The sequence below is a fragment of the Aspergillus novofumigatus genome (assembly GCF_002847465.1).
Source record: "Aspergillus novofumigatus IBT 16806 chromosome Unknown P174scaffold_3, whole genome shotgun sequence".
Classification (NCBI taxonomy): domain Eukaryota; kingdom Fungi; phylum Ascomycota; class Eurotiomycetes; order Eurotiales; family Aspergillaceae; genus Aspergillus; species Aspergillus novofumigatus.
In genome coordinates this window covers 3,790,970-3,807,985 of record NW_020194276.1, presented here as the reverse complement: position 1 = coordinate 3,807,985, position 17,016 = coordinate 3,790,970, and the positions used below count along the sequence as shown (strand labels likewise).

Below are 17,016 nucleotides of genomic sequence, written 5' to 3'. Positions count from 1 at the left end.
CGAACTCTCCTGGTTCCTGGAAGGGTGACAAGTGGGATGGATCATCGATCCCTACAAACGCAGGTCTATCGATCCATGACATCGGAATGTGATGTATCGTCCCTATGGGTCGTACTCGGGATGAAAGGGCGATGTAGAGAAATGGGAATTCGACTGACTCGCAGGAAATCACGCCGTCGAAATGACGGTTAAAGCAGTGATAGGGCCAGTAAAGTGGATCATCGGTTTAAGATCAGATGCAACAGATAACTTACTCTAGATAGTCTATGACGGGATAGAGAGATCAAAGAGATGTTGACGTGGAAGAGTTGGAGTCTGCGGGAGCTTTACCACAGGTGACCGATCACAACTTAGCCACAAGGGATTCTGGAGGGATCAAGACAAAGATACAAACTTTGAGGAATATTGACTCGGCAGATCAGGGAATAAAGAATCTACACAGATGATCACCATACCATCTCCTTTATGATCGCCCCCAGGATAAAGACAGACCTAAAAAATATCAATGCTGCCAGGCTTCATCGACGAACTATGAGGACTGTGCTACCAGAACTACCTATAACCAGAACCAGAAAGAAAACATTCTCAAAAATGAGATACATGGCCTCTCGTCCGCTTGGCCAAAATACCATATCAGACTCAATTTACCCTGAATAGATGGACGCGGGAAAAGGTAAGCCGAGAATCGAATTTGGGTTCTGTCATCGACAAATCAACGAATCCATCGAATCTTGCATCTATTCACCCATCGACGGAAGAAAGCAATAATGTTACCTACGTACCAAGTTACTATATTCCGCCCCTTGCAGATCAAGACACTGTATGTCAATAAATAAAATAGAGAATACCACATATCTAGACCTCATCAGGAACTGCCAGATGAGCCAGCCATACTCCACTATCCACTCGATCGCTACATGGCCTCGACTACAAGGCTCAAATAATCTTCGATCGAGGTCATTCTATTATCAATCCCGATAAAGTGAACTGTAGATGTGGAAGCTTAGATTTTTTTGAATGAGTTAATGAACTCATTGACTACATCATGCTCAGCTGTCTTTCTGAGGCCTGTTCCCAGTCACCCTGTACCTACATACCTACCTGCGAGCTCATGTACAGAGTATGCATTACATCACGCATTACTCTCATGTACGGATTAGCTCAATCACAATTTCTATCCTGACTACTTATACCATATGTATTTGGCACATCTCAACTATGTTCAGGGTAAGACTCTACTCTTCCTGATCCAGGCTGCATGCGGTCACCCAGAATCAGTGTTCTGTGTCACTCGTTTGTTGATGCATGAATATCGACTGGCGGGCTTACTGTAGTAATGCTATTTTATCTGCTAAAGGCTCAAGTAAAGCGACAGGGCAGAGTATGCATGTTGATAACTGCACTGTACGTAATTGTGAATCCTGATCATAGCTGATGAACACCCAATAAGATCTTCACAGCATCGATTACAGAAGGTTACCATATAAGAATCATCTACTCTGTATTATGGGCAAAAGATAGTCATCGCCAAGTCATCAAAATTTCAGCCTACCGCCTATATCCACGGGTATATAGACAACATGAAGATATTTCAAGCTTTGCCCCTGACAGTGGACATGCAGTGCAGAAGAAGCAAGGAAGAGACGAGAAAAGGATAAATGCCAGCAGTGCTCCGTTTCAATGCATCCCATCACCATCACAAAAATCGGAAATTCTCGAACTGAGGCATCACGATTCGTAAATCGCCGCCGTATGGTCACAATGTATGTAAGTTTCAAAGGTAATAGCCGCCATGAAGGACGAATTGAAATGATCATGCAAAACAAAAAGAAATGCCAATAATGCGCAGCCGCTCGGATGTATGCAAGGTGAAAATCCCACGTATCATACAGTAGGTGTCAAGGAAGGAAGCATGTCTGTCCCACAAATCTTCAAGGATGCTATTTCTTTTTTGAGAATAAAATGCGTATGGATGCGGTCTATGCGTTGTGTGGGGGAAATTTATGCAGAAGATGATGCGCCTGCTACCTTCTCTTTGGTCTAATGAATGGATCGACCTCTTTCTTTTTGCGCATCGGAGGAGGTGGTCTGACTCCATTGCCGGGTCTTTGCGGAGGACGAGGAGGGAGCTGTAGATACTGGTTAGTCCTTCATCCCTTCATGGCACAGTAGGTATTACATACATTTGCTGACCCAGAACCTGACGATGGGCCGTCTGAGGACTTGTTATTGTCCAGAGGAGCGAATGCTGGCCCGTCCCGTGACGGTTTGACCAAGCCCTGCGATATGTCTTAGTTGTGTCTCAATGGGTTGATCAAGTTGTACTAATCCAAACTTACAGCGGCGCTGGTAGGCACATTGGCATCAATCTTGCGTCGCGGGCCTTTGGATGGATTGGGAACTGAGTCCGAGCTTCGAGGTTTAGAAACCTTAGAAGTATCGGGCGATTCTGAACCCGTACGCTTGCGCTTGCCAGGTGCATTGCTCAGGTCGGGCCTACGTTTCTCAGGCTTCTTATCCCCGCGCGGCGGCGGATCGGAAGAGACCTGTAGAACCGGTACTTTGGGATCATGTCCTCCAAGCTGTTTCTGGCGCTGACGCTCGGTCCTTTGTTTCTTCATCTGAGCATGTTGATGCTCCTCTCGTGCGATACGAATTTTCTCTTTCTTTGGCAGCTCCCTCGCAGATTGACAGCTCTGTGCATCATGTCCGAACTCACCACATTGCAGACAGCGTTCTGCCGTACAAACCATGCGTGTATGTCCTGAGCGCCCACATCTGTAGCAGGTGCCACGCGACGCCTCCTTCGCATCGATGTTGTCACAATTGTGCGTCATATGAGCAAAGCTGCCACAGTAACCGCATGTGCGGGTATCATCCAAACCGTTGGGACCGCCTGACGGCAGGTCTGGCGGAGGTTCTATGGGAGTGCCCCTCCTAGAGACTGATGCAGAGATGGAGGACTCTGAAGTTGGCCGCTCAAGGGAGGCTGAGGTCGGTCTGGAGAAGGGTTCGGAACCAGCAGCCTTGAGTGAGACTGTAGGATTTGGAGACTCGGCGTCCATCATATCGATGTCCTTGTAGCCCGTAAACTGTGGCCGCTGAAGAATGTCCAGAATGTCACCGTCGGTATATACATTTCTTCGACGCGCATCCTTAATCAACCCATTCCAGAATTGGCCTTGCACCAAAGACTGCGAATTACCAAGAACCCAAAGGGATGATTTGGCACGCGTCAGACCGACATTCATACGGCGAATGTCCGCCAAGAAACCAATTCCTTTGTTGGATGCTCTAACACAAGAGAAGATGATGACTTCACTCTCCCGACCTTGGAAGGCGTCCGTTGTATTAAAGTCGACCATGTTGAAGATGGCGTTTCCGTACCTTGCGGCAAACTGTGTCTTCAACTCCCTCAACTGACCCTTGTACGGGGTAATGATACCTATTTTCCCACTGAAGTCATAATCGCGGAAATCTGTGATCAGTCGTTCGTAGAGTTGCATAGCCACCCGCAACTCCGCCAAATTGATCAGAGAGTGACCCTTCGTTGTATTTTGATGGAGCCCCTGCACATCGAAGAAACGATATGGGCCAAGAAGCTCGCTCTGATGCCATGGACGAGCACGGAGTTTGGCCATGTTCGGCCCGTCCTTTAGCTTCCCGTCATAGAACGCAGCGCTGGGGTAAACACTGATTTCTGGATGCATACGGTATTGAGTATCGAGCAGATGTACATCCCTTGGGTGGTTGGCCTGCATTCTGACGAACAAACTCTGCTCGTATTGGAACTTAGAAGCAACTTTCGATAAAACAGTGGGCGGCAGTTGCTTCGGGTCTCCAACGAGAATACATTTGGAGCACCCGTACTTCAGGGGAATAAGGGCACTGAGTTCGATAGACTGAGCAGCTTCATCAATAACAACGGTTTCAAATTCAATACTCAAGTTCTGGAACATCTCGTGGCCGCTACCGCTGAGAGTGGCGCAGATGACATGAGCGCCGTTAATGATTTCCTGTTGAATGCGGCGCCTATTCAAATCTGCATCGCGTGCTGCCGAGTGATTCTTGTCCCTCGCAGCGTCGATCTGTTGGCTAAGCTGCGTCTTCTTCTTCTTGAGCAGATCGAACTCTCGTTCCAATTCTTCTGGCACAGGTAAGCCCTGAGCTCTGCATTGATCGATTTTTGCGCGGGTCTCCTTGAACGCGGTATCCGCAGCTTTGTGTTCCATATAGATCGTCTGTAAGTCCCTTTCGCCAGAGTCTTTACGTGGATTCTGGCTCAATCGAGCGTTGACGAGCTCATCTAAGGTCACATCGAGAACATTCGTGTTGATAGCATCACTTCTGCCCAGACGAATGACGTTTAATCTTTCGTGGCGTCCGTGGATAGTTTTCACACCCTCCTTGAATCGCATCACCAGCTCGTCGACAGCAGCGTTACTCGGAGCACAGACTAGTAGCTTTTTCGACGTTGCAGTTCTTACAGGGGCCCTCGGATTTGCCACTCCCGTCGGCCGTGAAATTGTTACGCCCTGGTCACCGAGAACATTGCTGAGCAGGGCACCCACAAGGGCGACTATCGTCTTCGTTTTTCCGGAACCGGGGGCCCTTGGATAAGGGTAAAGGCATCATTGTCTAGAGCAGATTTGATTGCCTTCGCCTGGGCCGGATTGACATTGTAATTGTCCGCAATCGGTTTCAGGCTAGCATCGGAGTAGTGGAGAATCGGCGACGGTTTGGCCCTGATGACTTCCTCGCACAAATCATAATACTGCAGAGCCATGAGAGCACCATACTCTCGTTCAAGAGGAGTCAATGACGTTATCTTCGCACCCCAGATTGTGACTCCAGGTCCGAGGGAATTGATGAAGGAGCTCCCGGGATTCACCCGATAAGATATTTCAACTGTGCCCCTCTTCTTGTTGATGCCGGCAACCCTTGCAAAGCAGTGAGGGGCAGAAGGATCGGATGTTGGCCTGCTCGACTTAGAAAGAAGGACGATATCGGCTTCGCCGAGACCGAGGTCTTTGACCTCAAGCGAGGGTAGAACTGTGCTGACTTCGACAAATGAGTCCACGGAGAGACGAGTGGCAACCTTGATTTCGAATGGTCTAAATGTTCCTTCCTCCTTCGTCGAGTTGAACCCTTGCCAAGCTTCCAAAATCAGAAGAGGCTCGAATGTTTTCTGGTACTCGATCGGGTCTCTGAAAGAGTTGGATACCAGGCTGTAGTCAGTACGACCAGAATTTGGCGGAAGATCACCATTTGCAAAAAAGTCCCAAGAGAGGATTGTACGATGCAAAGAAGATAGATCTGGCGCGAGCCGTGCCCGCATATCTTTCGCAGAGCGCACCTGCTTGATCTTTTTAACAGGGCCTTGTTGCTTCAGCGATAGTTTTTTACTCTCTTCATAAGCTTTGATTGCGTCCGGCTTAGATCTTCCCTTCGGCCCGAAGAGCTCCTTATCGAGTTCGTCATCGCTTTCCGACTCGGATTCTGAGCCAGAAGACACCATCATACTTTCCTCGGTAGTAGTATGAACTTTGCCTTTGACCCCGATACCACTCAACCCGGATCCTTGTTCAGCAGTCTGTTCCCCAACGCCACGCGCAGGAAGATTCTTCTTCAAACGTGCAAGCTCGGCAAGGTCACGCTTTCTCTTGGCTTCCTTCTCCTTCTCGCGTTTTTCACGGAAGGACTGAACTGTCACATTAGGTTTCAAGGGTGCAGCAGAGGGTCTGGGAATTGCGGGGAGGGCCTTGGCCGCCTTGTCCGCTCTTCTCTTAGCTTCAGCTGCAAGTCTCTCTTTATTGAGCTCGACAGACCGCGATAGCTGCATCAGAACATCGTCTGGTACATTGTCATCATCGAACTCATCTTCACTGGTTGTTTTGGCTGGACTAGGTGTAGCGGAGACCTCGGCTGGTTTGGCAAACGCGGTGATCATACTCTGTTTCTTGAGGCTGGCGGTGGAAGCCGTCACAACAGGTTTCTTGTAGTATGCCTCAAGAGCCCGAACAAGCTCTGCTTTCTCCCGCAATGTCAGGATGGTCTTGATGGTGGACTTGACCGCAACGCCTTCAATGAAACCTAGAGCATCATCTTTAACAGTTGTCACGCTAAGCTCCCCTAAGCGGCGAAGCAGCTTTGCTACCAGTCCTACCAGCGTGGTTGCCAAATATTCATCTTTCAGGCGGAGCCATTTGACCATCGCACTCATGGTCGTGGTTGGGAACTTCAAAAAATTCTCTCGAGCAGAAGCCTCCTGGCTGGGATCCGCATCGACAACAGCGCTCAAGAAAACACCGTATTGGTCGAAAAGCAGGTCCGCAAATTGAATAGTGTCCCTGCAGAATTCCAGCATTACAGCTTTGTCGTTACCCCTGAGATGCCATGCCTCAGTTTCATCGAAGATGGTGCTTAACGCTTGCCAGAGATACTCCCAAAGCTTCTGGAGGGAAAGGATCTCTCTCCGATCAGCAAGCTTACGAGTTCTGAGCATTCCTGTCTGACTGTCACAGAGGATATCAACGATATCGGTTCCGGTGTGTAACATTCTCGGCGCAGAAGCAAACGTCTTCATGTTTGAGATCCGTCGGAAAGACCAACTAAGTCCGTACATCGTCGTTATGAAAAAAGACTGTAAAAGATGAGAGATTGCATCCCTTCTAGCTGAGTGACCGCTCATGTTCTTGATGAGGTCGACGGCAGCCTGATAGGTGTCAAGATCCGCTGCGAACAGAGCAGAGATCAATGCACTACTGGTATCTTGGCTCTTGAACAATTCATTGAGATGCTCAGGCTTGAAATCAGCAAGGCGCTCAATAATTTGACATGAGAGTCGAGTTAGGTGGCCGTAAATCAGGTTAAAATGTGTCTTCTCCGGACTTGACTCGCCCTTCGTCGGAAATGTTTCCAAGCCAACCAGGGGCAGTATACCAAGCAGCGCCGAGGTCGAAAGCGCAAGATTATCCTCGTGAAGGTTCCTGACAACAGCTTCCCAAATGGGAGCCGAGTAGGTGCTTACGCCATGTTGAAGAGAATTCTGCCGTAAAATGACTTCGTAATCGCTCTTCAAGGATTGGCACTCAAGTGCCAATGTATTACGGATGACGTCCATGCATAAAGAGGATATCTCCTCCTGCCGTCTTTGCTCCACTGAGAACTTGGGAGGCTTCAGAATTGTATCGGTATTTGCGCTCACAACTCCCATGGTCTCAGACAATACAATACGGGCCACCGAGCCTCGTGAAGACTCATTGTCGGTGAAGCTGCGAAGTGTTTGAAGTAAACTGGCCAGTCCAACATGAAAACAATGATACCGAGCCAAGTCCGGGAAGCGCGGATTTTGGAGTCGATCAAGAAGCTGATAGACAAGAGATCTGCAGGCTGAAGGTTGGTGCGCGCCCTTCAAGGACGACATGAAAGGATCAACCCAAGAGAGCATATCCTTCAGAGCAGACTTCTCGTAAGGCTCCCCCTCGCGGATTTGCATCAAGAACGCCCCCAGCTGAGGGTTATAGAAAACGAGCTCGATGATAGCTTGAGGGGAGATCGTCTGCATAGCATCCCAAAAGTCCCCTGGGGCTTTTTCGAGGAAGATCTGAATCGTGTTGAGAAGGAAACGCAGCCCTGGAGATTGAATCCCAAGGTGTTCCACAGAAAGACGGCAGGGGTCTATTTCAAGCGCCCGTAGATGATGCGTGATCTGATCCTTATCCAATCTCTTCACTACAAGTTGCATGCCGCGCCAGAGTCGCTGGATAACAGCTACCTGAGGCGGTTGCTGAGAGGCTGCCTTCAATATGTCGAGAAGCCCCTCTTTGATCGCCCAGTCGAACTCAAGTGCGGTCGGGGGCCGCGAGTAGCGCATCCAGGAATGAATAGCCCAGAAACTTCGGCTCTGGTTGGAATCAAATAAGAATCGAGTGACAGCAGGGACGTAATCCGAGACCTTGAGACTACGTTTTGTTTGGATAAGCCGGAATGGTTCGTCGAAGTGCTCCTGCAGAAGAGCGTCATTGCGAAGCATGGCCTCGCAACTCAGACTCTCAAATATTGACAAGAGCGATGCTCGATCCAACACATGAAGCCCAATCTCTTGAGGCGGAACTTCTTTCAGCTTCGCTGTCGCCGTCGCCAAATTCTTCTTAATTCTCTTGATGTCCCAATCGTCGAGCATGCGCGCGAATTTCTCGATATCCTCGTCATCGTAATTCTCCTTGAGCTGCTCTATCAGCCAGATCTTGCCCGTGTAGTACTGTTTGATGCAAAGGTCGCATTTTTCGAGCGCATCGTCCAATTTGCGCCAGATCCAAGTCTGCAGCTCCTCAACGCCCTCCTGGTTATAAGCCAATATACGCATGCATGAAAGAAACTTCTCTCGCCGACCATTGGCCTCAGCCACAAGTTCCGCTGCGCTTTTTCCCGTATCGTCTACCTCGTTGGGGTCGTCGTATCGTCCATGGTCGTCATCGTGTTGTCGAGGGCACAAAATATGGACATTGTCGGGAAGGGCTCGCAGCTCCCTGCAAGTACGAAGATCGTTCAGTATTGCCATCAAGCCATCAGAATATAGAGCAGAAATCTTTTCTTTCATTGAGAAAGGTTTCTCACTACTCACCCGACAATATCCATGAAGTCCATGGTCTCACGCTCGACTACTCAAGTCCGCTGCTGCAGATGAGGGGCGTCCGCGCATTACTTCTTCGAAGACCGATATTTTTGGTCCTCGTATTGTGACGGCAGGGCGCCTCTTTTTGAAGCAAACTATCTGTGCAGCGAGTGATTTGCACTTGCCCACTACACCATAGTTACTCGTGGCGACAGCGCATTGAAGAGATAAGAGAGTTTGGCAGAGCTCAAATCCACCAATATCAGTGCAGAGCAAGGAAAATGTGAATGACAGCCGAGACAGAACCCTTCGCCTTCTCAAATAATTCGCAAAGAAGGAGATTCACTTGCGCCTCTTCGCAAATCGAACAGCAAACAAAGAGCCAAATGAAGTTGTTTGAAAGGTGCAAACGATAGTCTAACACTGCTTAGTCTCAGGGAAGGCAAGTACCTCTTCTCTTTTACAACAAAAAGTGAGCCTGAGCCTCCTCTGATTGGCGCAACACAAAGGCGGTGGGCGTAGTCTTGCATGCCACTTTACGCGTTATAACGACCGGTCCGAGACGCGCTTCTCTCGCAGCGTTTCCATTTTTAGGAGAATACTTGATTGGAGACGGGACAGTGTCGATGTGATTAAATCAGTGACAGCTATGGACAACAAGGTCTTTAAGAACCATTTGAAATTACTAGAGCTGGGAAATCCGTGACTATACTCCATGAAAACTTCATGTATGAGCAGAAACACTTGGACTAGTACTAAAGTTCATTGAGCTGCTTCAATATTATGATTCCGAAGATATGGTAAATACATAAAAGCATGACCGACCCCTACTTATGCCTCGTTTCCACGTTCCGTTCTCATTGTGCTGAAAGTGCAGAAAGAAGAGAGAAGGGAGAAACGGAAAGGAAAGAAGAGAAACCAAAGGCAAGAGCTTCAGATGATGGTGGGAATTATAAGAAAACCAATACATAAGAGAGATCGACTCGATAGACCAGCTGTTGGGGCTTTGCATCCAGGAAAATGCTTTTGTACAAGAAGGCATGCAACTAGATCCGGCGCAGTGCCAGGGGAATGCAAGAATAAGAGAAATCAAAGGCAACAAAACCCTTGTGAAGGTAGAGAGTGTGGAAAACTCAAGCGGGAATAAATCGAAAGAAATTTGCGCCGAGCCACCTGCCCATTCTGTATAACCGAACGCCTTCTATCGGGGAATAAACAGCAGGCTATAAACAAGCAAGAATCACATCGAAGAGAATGCAACGCCAGATAGGGTGCATCGACTAAAATCGACCAGAAAGTCGTGGGTAACATCGCAGCAATATAGGGCCGAGGATGAAGAAGTACTTATTATACCTGATATGATGGTGGGTCATGAGGACTTTTGAGCGGGCTATGGGGGCTCTGCGGCACCGGTATGCCCGTCGCAGAATCGACGCGGCTCAGTATCGCGCCCGAATTGAAGTCGGAATTCACCTCGTAACTCGGCCGGACTCTGTCAAATGAGTGACGGGTGCGTTGGGCAGACTGCACTGACTGAGGGCGAGGATGTTGCATAGTGTCAAAGCTGTAATTGGTCCCATTGCTACCGTTCTGGCTCCGCGGATTGTGAGTGTGAATCGTGGGAGCGACCGACGGCGGGTAGATCTGCTGATCGTCTGAGAAGGGATCCTGTTTCATACTGGACTGGATTGGTTTACCCAAATCTGAGGAGACGGCCGACCCATTGCTCAGGCCACCAGAAGTTGCGGCGGCCTTCGGGGGGACAAACGCCTCGTATTGGTCCAGATACTTGAATTTACCTTGCGTGACTTGTTCACGAATGATGTCCACATCCCGAGGAAAGAAGACCTTCTGCACGGCTTTGACGGTAAAGCGAGGAAGAAGGCATATTAGCACCGTCATAAGGAGAACAACCCAGAATGACAATGATCCATAAACCTCTGCAGCAGCTTTGTAGAATTGAGCCGACGCGGTTGTCGAAGAGTAGATCCCGGTCCAAAAGAATATTAAAAGAGAGCTGATGACATTGATCAAAACCGTCAGCCAGTCCCAACGGTAGGTATTCAGGAGGATGTAGGTGTTGCTAGCAATGACGGCACACGAAGCCACAAGGACACCCATTCGCGTTCGGTCGTTGATATTCAACCCGTTGGAATGTACGAAATTCGCGGGGCTAAAAAGGAGGTATGGCATGTAGAAACATATGACCGACTGGTAAAAGCCATCGAGCATATACAGCCTGAGTGATGTCAGTGAGAGCTGGAACACCGGAAATGGAGAGATAAATACCAGAATTTGGTCTGCGACCATTCCTTTCGCTCGATGCCCCTCATATATAGCTGAGGGACGGCAAGTGACACCTTGTCGTCAACGTCCTGATCGAAGATTCCCATCAAAATGACGGGCAAAGATGTGAAAGCAACATTGACCAAAACAATATATGTATAGTCGAAGAGGTACGAGCCGTCGAAATCATTGTAGAGCGAGTACCAGAAGAGAGCAATGGTCCAGACCATATTCTGTATAATTGTTCAGCATGATGTGTGGCTCGCGACAATCGATACCTCACTTACCTTGTAGAAGAAGTTTGCTATCGTCTCGCCCATGCGGCGGTAGGACCACCGACCATGCACAAGGATCAGGCGTTGGAGGAACCTGAACTGGCCTATAGCATAGTCGGAGGACATAGCCGCCTGTCTACCTTCTTCACCGACGATACCAACCCCGACGTCGGCTTCTTGAATCATGGCGACATCATTGGCCCCATCTCCAATCGAGAGAGCCATGATATTCAGGCCATTCTTGACTAAGCGGACAACCGCCGCTTTCTGGGCGGGACTGACTCGACAACATAGCACGGACTTGCACTGCTTGCAAAGCAGGAGGAATCTTTGCTTCAGCTCATCAGAGAGCATGAGTTTGAGTGTATCGCCATCGATAACTACCGCGTGCGTTGCAGGCGGTGGCGTGTGATCCTCTCGAGCGGCGATGAGTTCCTCGTCAGAACCGGTTAAGCCGAATTTCCGCAACTGCTCATCAAGCTCCTGAGAGGCTCGCTGCGGTTGATCCTCGGGAATGTTGAAAACAAGGAGTTCCATGTCGTTCGTCAGAAGGTTACACGAGAAACCGATATTGATGGCAGTTTCAACTTTATCACCAGTCAGAACCCACAGCTTGATCCCAGCATCGGCTAACAAAGAAATGGTATCGGGAACGCCATCCTGAAGCTTATCCTCGATGGCTGTTCCGCCGATAAGCATGAGCTCCTGCTCAATCTCACTTGAAACTTGCTCCAGCTTTTGTTCACGATCTGTGAGTGCAGCTGCAGCAATGTCGTGTTCTTTGCTCCATGTCCGATACTGCTCCTCACTGAGGATTCGCTCTGCCACGCACAGGGTTCGCAAACCTTCACGCGCAAATTCCTCTAGATGCTCAGCTGTCTTCTTCCGAAGCTCTTGTTGCTTACCACGAGCCAGGCGCGAGTATATGATGCTATCCGCGCCCTTACAGAAAAGACGAATGGTGCCATCCGGCATACGGATGATTGCACTCATTCGCTTCCTCGTGGAATTGAACTCGAGTGTATTGAGTACAGTATAGGTTCGCTCCTCGCCCATGACATTCAGAATGAGATCGTCACCTGATCTTCCGAGGAGAGTGAAGCCACAATCGCGAGCAGTGCTCACCAGAGCGGCCTCATCCGGGGACTGCGCTTTGAACTCGATTTGGGGAGGATCACCAGGCGTCTGCTCTGTGATTACTGTATGGCACAAAGCAAGAGCAAGCATGAAATGTTCCGTGGCTTGCTTTTGAGCTTCACCAGATTGCCCTTCCAAGTCCGCGACGTAATTTGGCGCGATGAACGTCAAATTCTCGTCACGGAGATATGGGTTGTCGTGGATTCGGCGGAGCATTTGAAGCATCTTGGCAGTATCGGCAGCGATTTTTTCTCGTGCTTCCGCGGCCACCGTGTCGGCATCGCCTCCTTCACGTCTGATCATACCTATCTGGGCTTCTGTGAAGGCCTCGCCGTACGAAACTCCGTTGATAGTGCACTTCTTGAAGTCCATCACGTTCTGCGTTAAAGTGCCAGTCTTGTCGGAGAAGATGTATTCGATCTGTCCAACATCATCCGAGATGTTCCAGGATTTAGGCACGCAGGAAATTCCCAGTTTCTCGTAATACATGAAGACATCGCTGTGAATGAAAATAGCCTGACACGTGCGAACTATCTCGAGGGAGATGTAGAGCGAGATGGGCACCAAGTTCTGGAACAGAATCAAAGCCACCCAGAACGTGATGATGGCAGTGACTACCGGAGTGCTTCCGTAGGAGCCAAAATCGAAGTAGTTGAGAGATCTGTCATTAGAGCCCCATGCAACACCGTTGACAACTGCGGAGACGAAACACATGGCAAACAGTAGAATAAAATTGTAGATGACATTCCAATTGAGCGCTTTGGCGAGCTTAGCTCTTTTTGTCGGCGTCGCACCGGAATTGAGCATAACCTTGGTCTCGTCACCAGTGAAAACGACTACACCAAGCGCCCATTCAGTGTTGCGAAGCGAACACCCACGCAGAAGCATATTGCTGATGGTGATAGGCTCTACCATCTCCCTTCGAGGTGCATCCGGATAGTCGGGATCGCGTTGGTCCCAGCGAAGTGCACCATTATAGGCGTACAAGTTCGGATGTGGAGCCTCGCTGTCGATCAGAAACTCGGCCTTCTCGCAATCCCTAGCATGCCTGACCTGACGACCACAATTCAAAGCTTGACGGACCTTGAGATTTGTCTCGCCATCTAAATTTTTGGTCTCCACGTAACAAGCACCATCGGGATCTGAAGTCGAGAGAACAACAATATCGGCGGGAATAGGGTCTCCGTTGTATAGTCGAACAAAATCCCCAACCTGAATATTTTTCCAATAATCACGCTTGAATCTAGCCTTGCCGATTGTCTGCTTCGACGGATCCACCACACTACCACCTTTTCGTGGCGGTATCGCGGGTGATGTAGGTGCTTGTACACTGTCCCGATTTCTCTTGTCCGGATGAAGGAACTGATCCGAATCACCCGCAGGTAGTGGCCAATCTGGGCGGGCCTCCGGGGAGGGAGAGGGAACAGGAGTCATCTGAATCGCGTCCTCTTCCATACCGTGGTCGCCCCGTTGTGAATACACAGACGCTCGCGGGGTTGCAGTCGTCAAGATTGAGGCGCGCCGTTCATCTTGAAACATTTGCGGTACATCCTTGTTTTTCTTCATCAGACGCCTGATCCACCGGTATGTGGAGATAGTGGCACGGGTACACGCTTTCTTGAATCGACGCCAGAGAGAAATTTTGTCCTCAGTCGAGTTCACATTGTTCCACTCGACTAGGCGATAAACGGGAGAATTGTTCAACTCGTTGTCTAGGACGGTACGGCGCCAATCTTCGATGGCGTCTTTGATAGATGTCGCGACCACGATGACAATCAAGGGAACTGTGTTGAGCGCGGGGTTATCTACACCGAAGATGGAAAAGAACTAAATAGTCATGTTAGCCTCAAGAGCAATCGACCTGCGCTGGCTTCGGCGACCCGGGAAGGAGGACATACACCAAGGATGATGATGAAAAGGAAATAGATGTTGGCTATGTTGTGAAATTGAAACCAAATATTTTTCGGGACGAAAGACAACGGTGTATATTTCGCAGTTCGAATCTTGTTTCTAGGATATGACGCTTTGATTTGTCCATCTTCATCTCTTTCGGATTCGGGTATTGGTATGTTGAAGTAAACCCTTCGATTACTGCCGCCTTGACCATCTTGGTCGCTTTGAGTGTTCGAATCCTCCGTGGGGGTAGAATGCTGCCTCGCTTCTCATTCTTCGCTTCAGAACGCTTATGCAAGCGATCCATGATCGAAACACGTTTCCGTACACCTCCGGCGCCGGCAACTCTTTGTGTTGCCCATCTCTGGCGTTTCGTCGGCTTCGAGACATTGCTGCTAACTTCGCGAACCTCATTCCCGGGGTCAATGGAGTCCGGACTCAAGAAATCTGACGCCATTTACGCAGCTTCTAGCCCTTGAGAGAAGGGCATAAACCGGGGGTGACCGTGTTGTATTAGGACGGCGGAAAGAGAGCATCCGCTCCAATGAGCCGGACCTCGAGTGTGTCACCAATCCACAAAACCTTCGTTGTTATCCTCGACTCAGTAATCCGAGATGGACGCGGAGACAATGCTGCTAATTGTGGCCTGGGTTCGCAAGTAGCCAATTGTTGAAGCACGTCACGATGAGGCGGCAGACTCCAAGGTGAACCAAAGAGCCCCAACACAAGGACGATACGGCCGTACGTAGAAAGGTCGGGAGAGGGGGAAGGTATAAATCAAGCGAAGCGATAGTCCATTATTCAGAAAAGGAACAACAAGAAATATATCGACAGTATGAGTCGACAAGGATCGCAGAGAAAGGAACTGTTCCTTTCAAGAGAAAAGAGGAAGATTAATCAGATTGGTAAGATGGAAGACAGCAGTTTCTGGGTAGCCGGCAATCTCTCCTCGGGAGACGGGGGAAGTGTAGGTATGGTATTACGGAATACGGAGTCACTGGTTGATACATACCTTAGTTCACCAGGCGGAACGCAAGGCTGGGCATAATTGCCGCTTCGTCAGCATACAATACAGCACCTAGCATAAAGACAAGGGTAAAGTAAGCCGAATTTCTTTATTGATAGAGTAGGCAGGAGATTCTGGTAATTATCACTCAGGATGTTCTCCCCATACATTTTGTACTGAGCACTGGAGGCAGGTTTCCAATGCCTGTGCATGAGCTTTAGAGACTGTACTCCATATCTTAGTTCTCCTGCATAGTTTCTACGCGACTTCATTATTCCTTCATAATTACCGTACAGTAAATTACAGCGCTGACATACAGGTCAATCCGTGCATAAGCTCGAGGCCATTCCAGCCTCGCTGCAGACCGCAATCACTTTATCTGGTTCCCCTCAAAAAATTTTCTAATGGTGGCGGCGAAGATAGATACTGGATAGGTATTTCCGGCTTGTCGGGATGGCGAATAGTTTAATGTGCTTTATAATCACAGATCGGTCTTAACTCGATACAACGCATGTAGGACCTCATTGACGGTTGGATGCCACCGAATCTAATCCGAAGTACGGATTCGGAGTAGGATATTGTAAGTCCTTAAATCCGGACAGATTGCAGTCATTAAAGACGACTTTGGTACCCGTAACTGGTCCCTTGTCTCTACCCTACCTGATCATGCCCTACCTCAATTAAGGATTTCAGGCTGCGGCAGGGCAGCCGGAAGTGTCGTCGGAAGACACGGCATGCATGTACTCCGTACTGTGGCATGTCAATATACTAATGTGGTCTCGATCATCTCGATCATTTTGGCCACGAGATCTTGAGGGCAAGTAATCTCAATGCAGTTATTGATATATTGTGTTGTTTGTCGTATTAATATTGATATATTACTAGTAGTATTAGCGCTTACGTCCAATATGAATATCCAAAGGGCCACCTACGGAGGGGCGCCTCTCGGAGTATGGAGTTTGAAACAGGCTAAAGCCGTCGGGACGGCACAAAATGGCACATGCCTATGGCATCCGGTCCACATTATTATCCTTCCAGCGCGGAGGACGGAATTACAACTTACAGGTGTATTTTTTATTTTTACGCACCTGTAACTGCAAGACAAAGTCATGCGTATCTACATAGTATCTACGTAGGTCTAGTTTATCTATCCAGATATCTCGACAATGCATAATGTATGGACAGATCATTCTGATCAATATCGTAGATTGTTTGTTTTGATCCTTCTGTGAACAATTAATAGAGATAGATACCCCTTAAGGTCTTGGGCGTGTTGCTTTGCTTCCGTACCCGGATCTCTCCTTTTCAAGAGTCTTGGCCGCTGGCCTGGCTTCTATTTTGATGGGCTTTGCCCTCATTTAACTTGGTCAGTTTGGCTGTGGCTCCCCATTGCGTGTCGTGAGACTCATGGCTCTCATCCCAATTGTCCTATCATTTTCCATTTTCAGGGGAAAGTACGAGAGGTACCCAGGTGATCATCAATATTGTTCTCGAAGAGTCCTAAAGTGATCATTATGTCAAGTGTTTGACTTTTGACTAGTAAGTGAGCCATTTGTAGGAAATATGACTAATCTTACTAATGCCGCATTGACGCGGTCTCTCAACTTTGAAGTTCGGGACTGCTGCTTAGATGTCAGTATATTTATCCTCACTACCTCTGTAATTTTACAGTACGTTCCATTATCTTCAAGTATGACACTGTAGTCTACACATCCTGATAGAGAGAGCAACAGATATGAGATGGAGAAAAATACCTGATATTTGACACTTTTGCAAAGGTGGGCTGTGGGCTCACTGCGTCA

At 48.7% G+C, this 17,016-nt stretch overlaps 2 protein-coding genes across 2 annotated transcripts; both read right to left on the bottom strand.

The window, feature by feature from the left end:
- Positions 1 to 1,525: 1,525 nt before the first annotated feature.
- On the bottom strand, positions 1,526 to 9,031 carry P174DRAFT_503337 (putative tRNA-splicing endonuclease). The gene is made up of 5 exons (XM_024831155.1): positions 8,627 to 9,031; positions 4,604 to 8,531; positions 2,340 to 4,535; positions 2,184 to 2,279; positions 1,526 to 2,129 (listed from the first exon to the last, which is right to left on the bottom strand). The coding sequence occupies exons 1-5, from the start codon at positions 8,647 to 8,649 to the stop codon at positions 2,025 to 2,027; spliced, it is 6,348 nt and encodes a 2,115-aa protein (XP_024684735.1). The 5' UTR covers positions 8,650 to 9,031; the 3' UTR covers positions 1,526 to 2,024.
- Positions 9,032 to 9,964: 933 nt separating this feature from the next.
- Positions 9,965 to 14,665, bottom strand: P174DRAFT_459601 (phospholipid-translocating P-type ATPase domain-containing protein; the record flags this gene model as incomplete). The annotated part of the gene is made up of 5 exons (XM_024829778.1): positions 9,965 to 10,856; positions 10,907 to 11,136; positions 11,191 to 14,142; positions 14,214 to 14,473; positions 14,497 to 14,665. 5 exons carry the CDS (start codon positions 14,663 to 14,665, stop codon positions 9,965 to 9,967), a joined length of 4,503 nt encoding a protein of 1,500 aa, XP_024684734.1.
- Between the last annotated feature and the right edge of the window lie 2,351 nt (positions 14,666 to 17,016).

Coding starts and splice junctions, on each gene's coding strand:
- P174DRAFT_503337 (XM_024831155.1), bottom strand. CDS start 8,649: ATGGACTTCATGGATATTGTCGG. Junction 8,532..8,626: donor GACTTCATGGATATTGTCGG/GTGAGTAGTGAG, acceptor TCGTACTTGCAG/GGAGCTGCGAGCCCTTCCCG. Junction 2,280..2,339: donor ATGTGCCTACCAGCGCCGCT/GTAAGTTTGGAT, acceptor GACATATCGCAG/GGCTTGGTCAAACCGTCACG.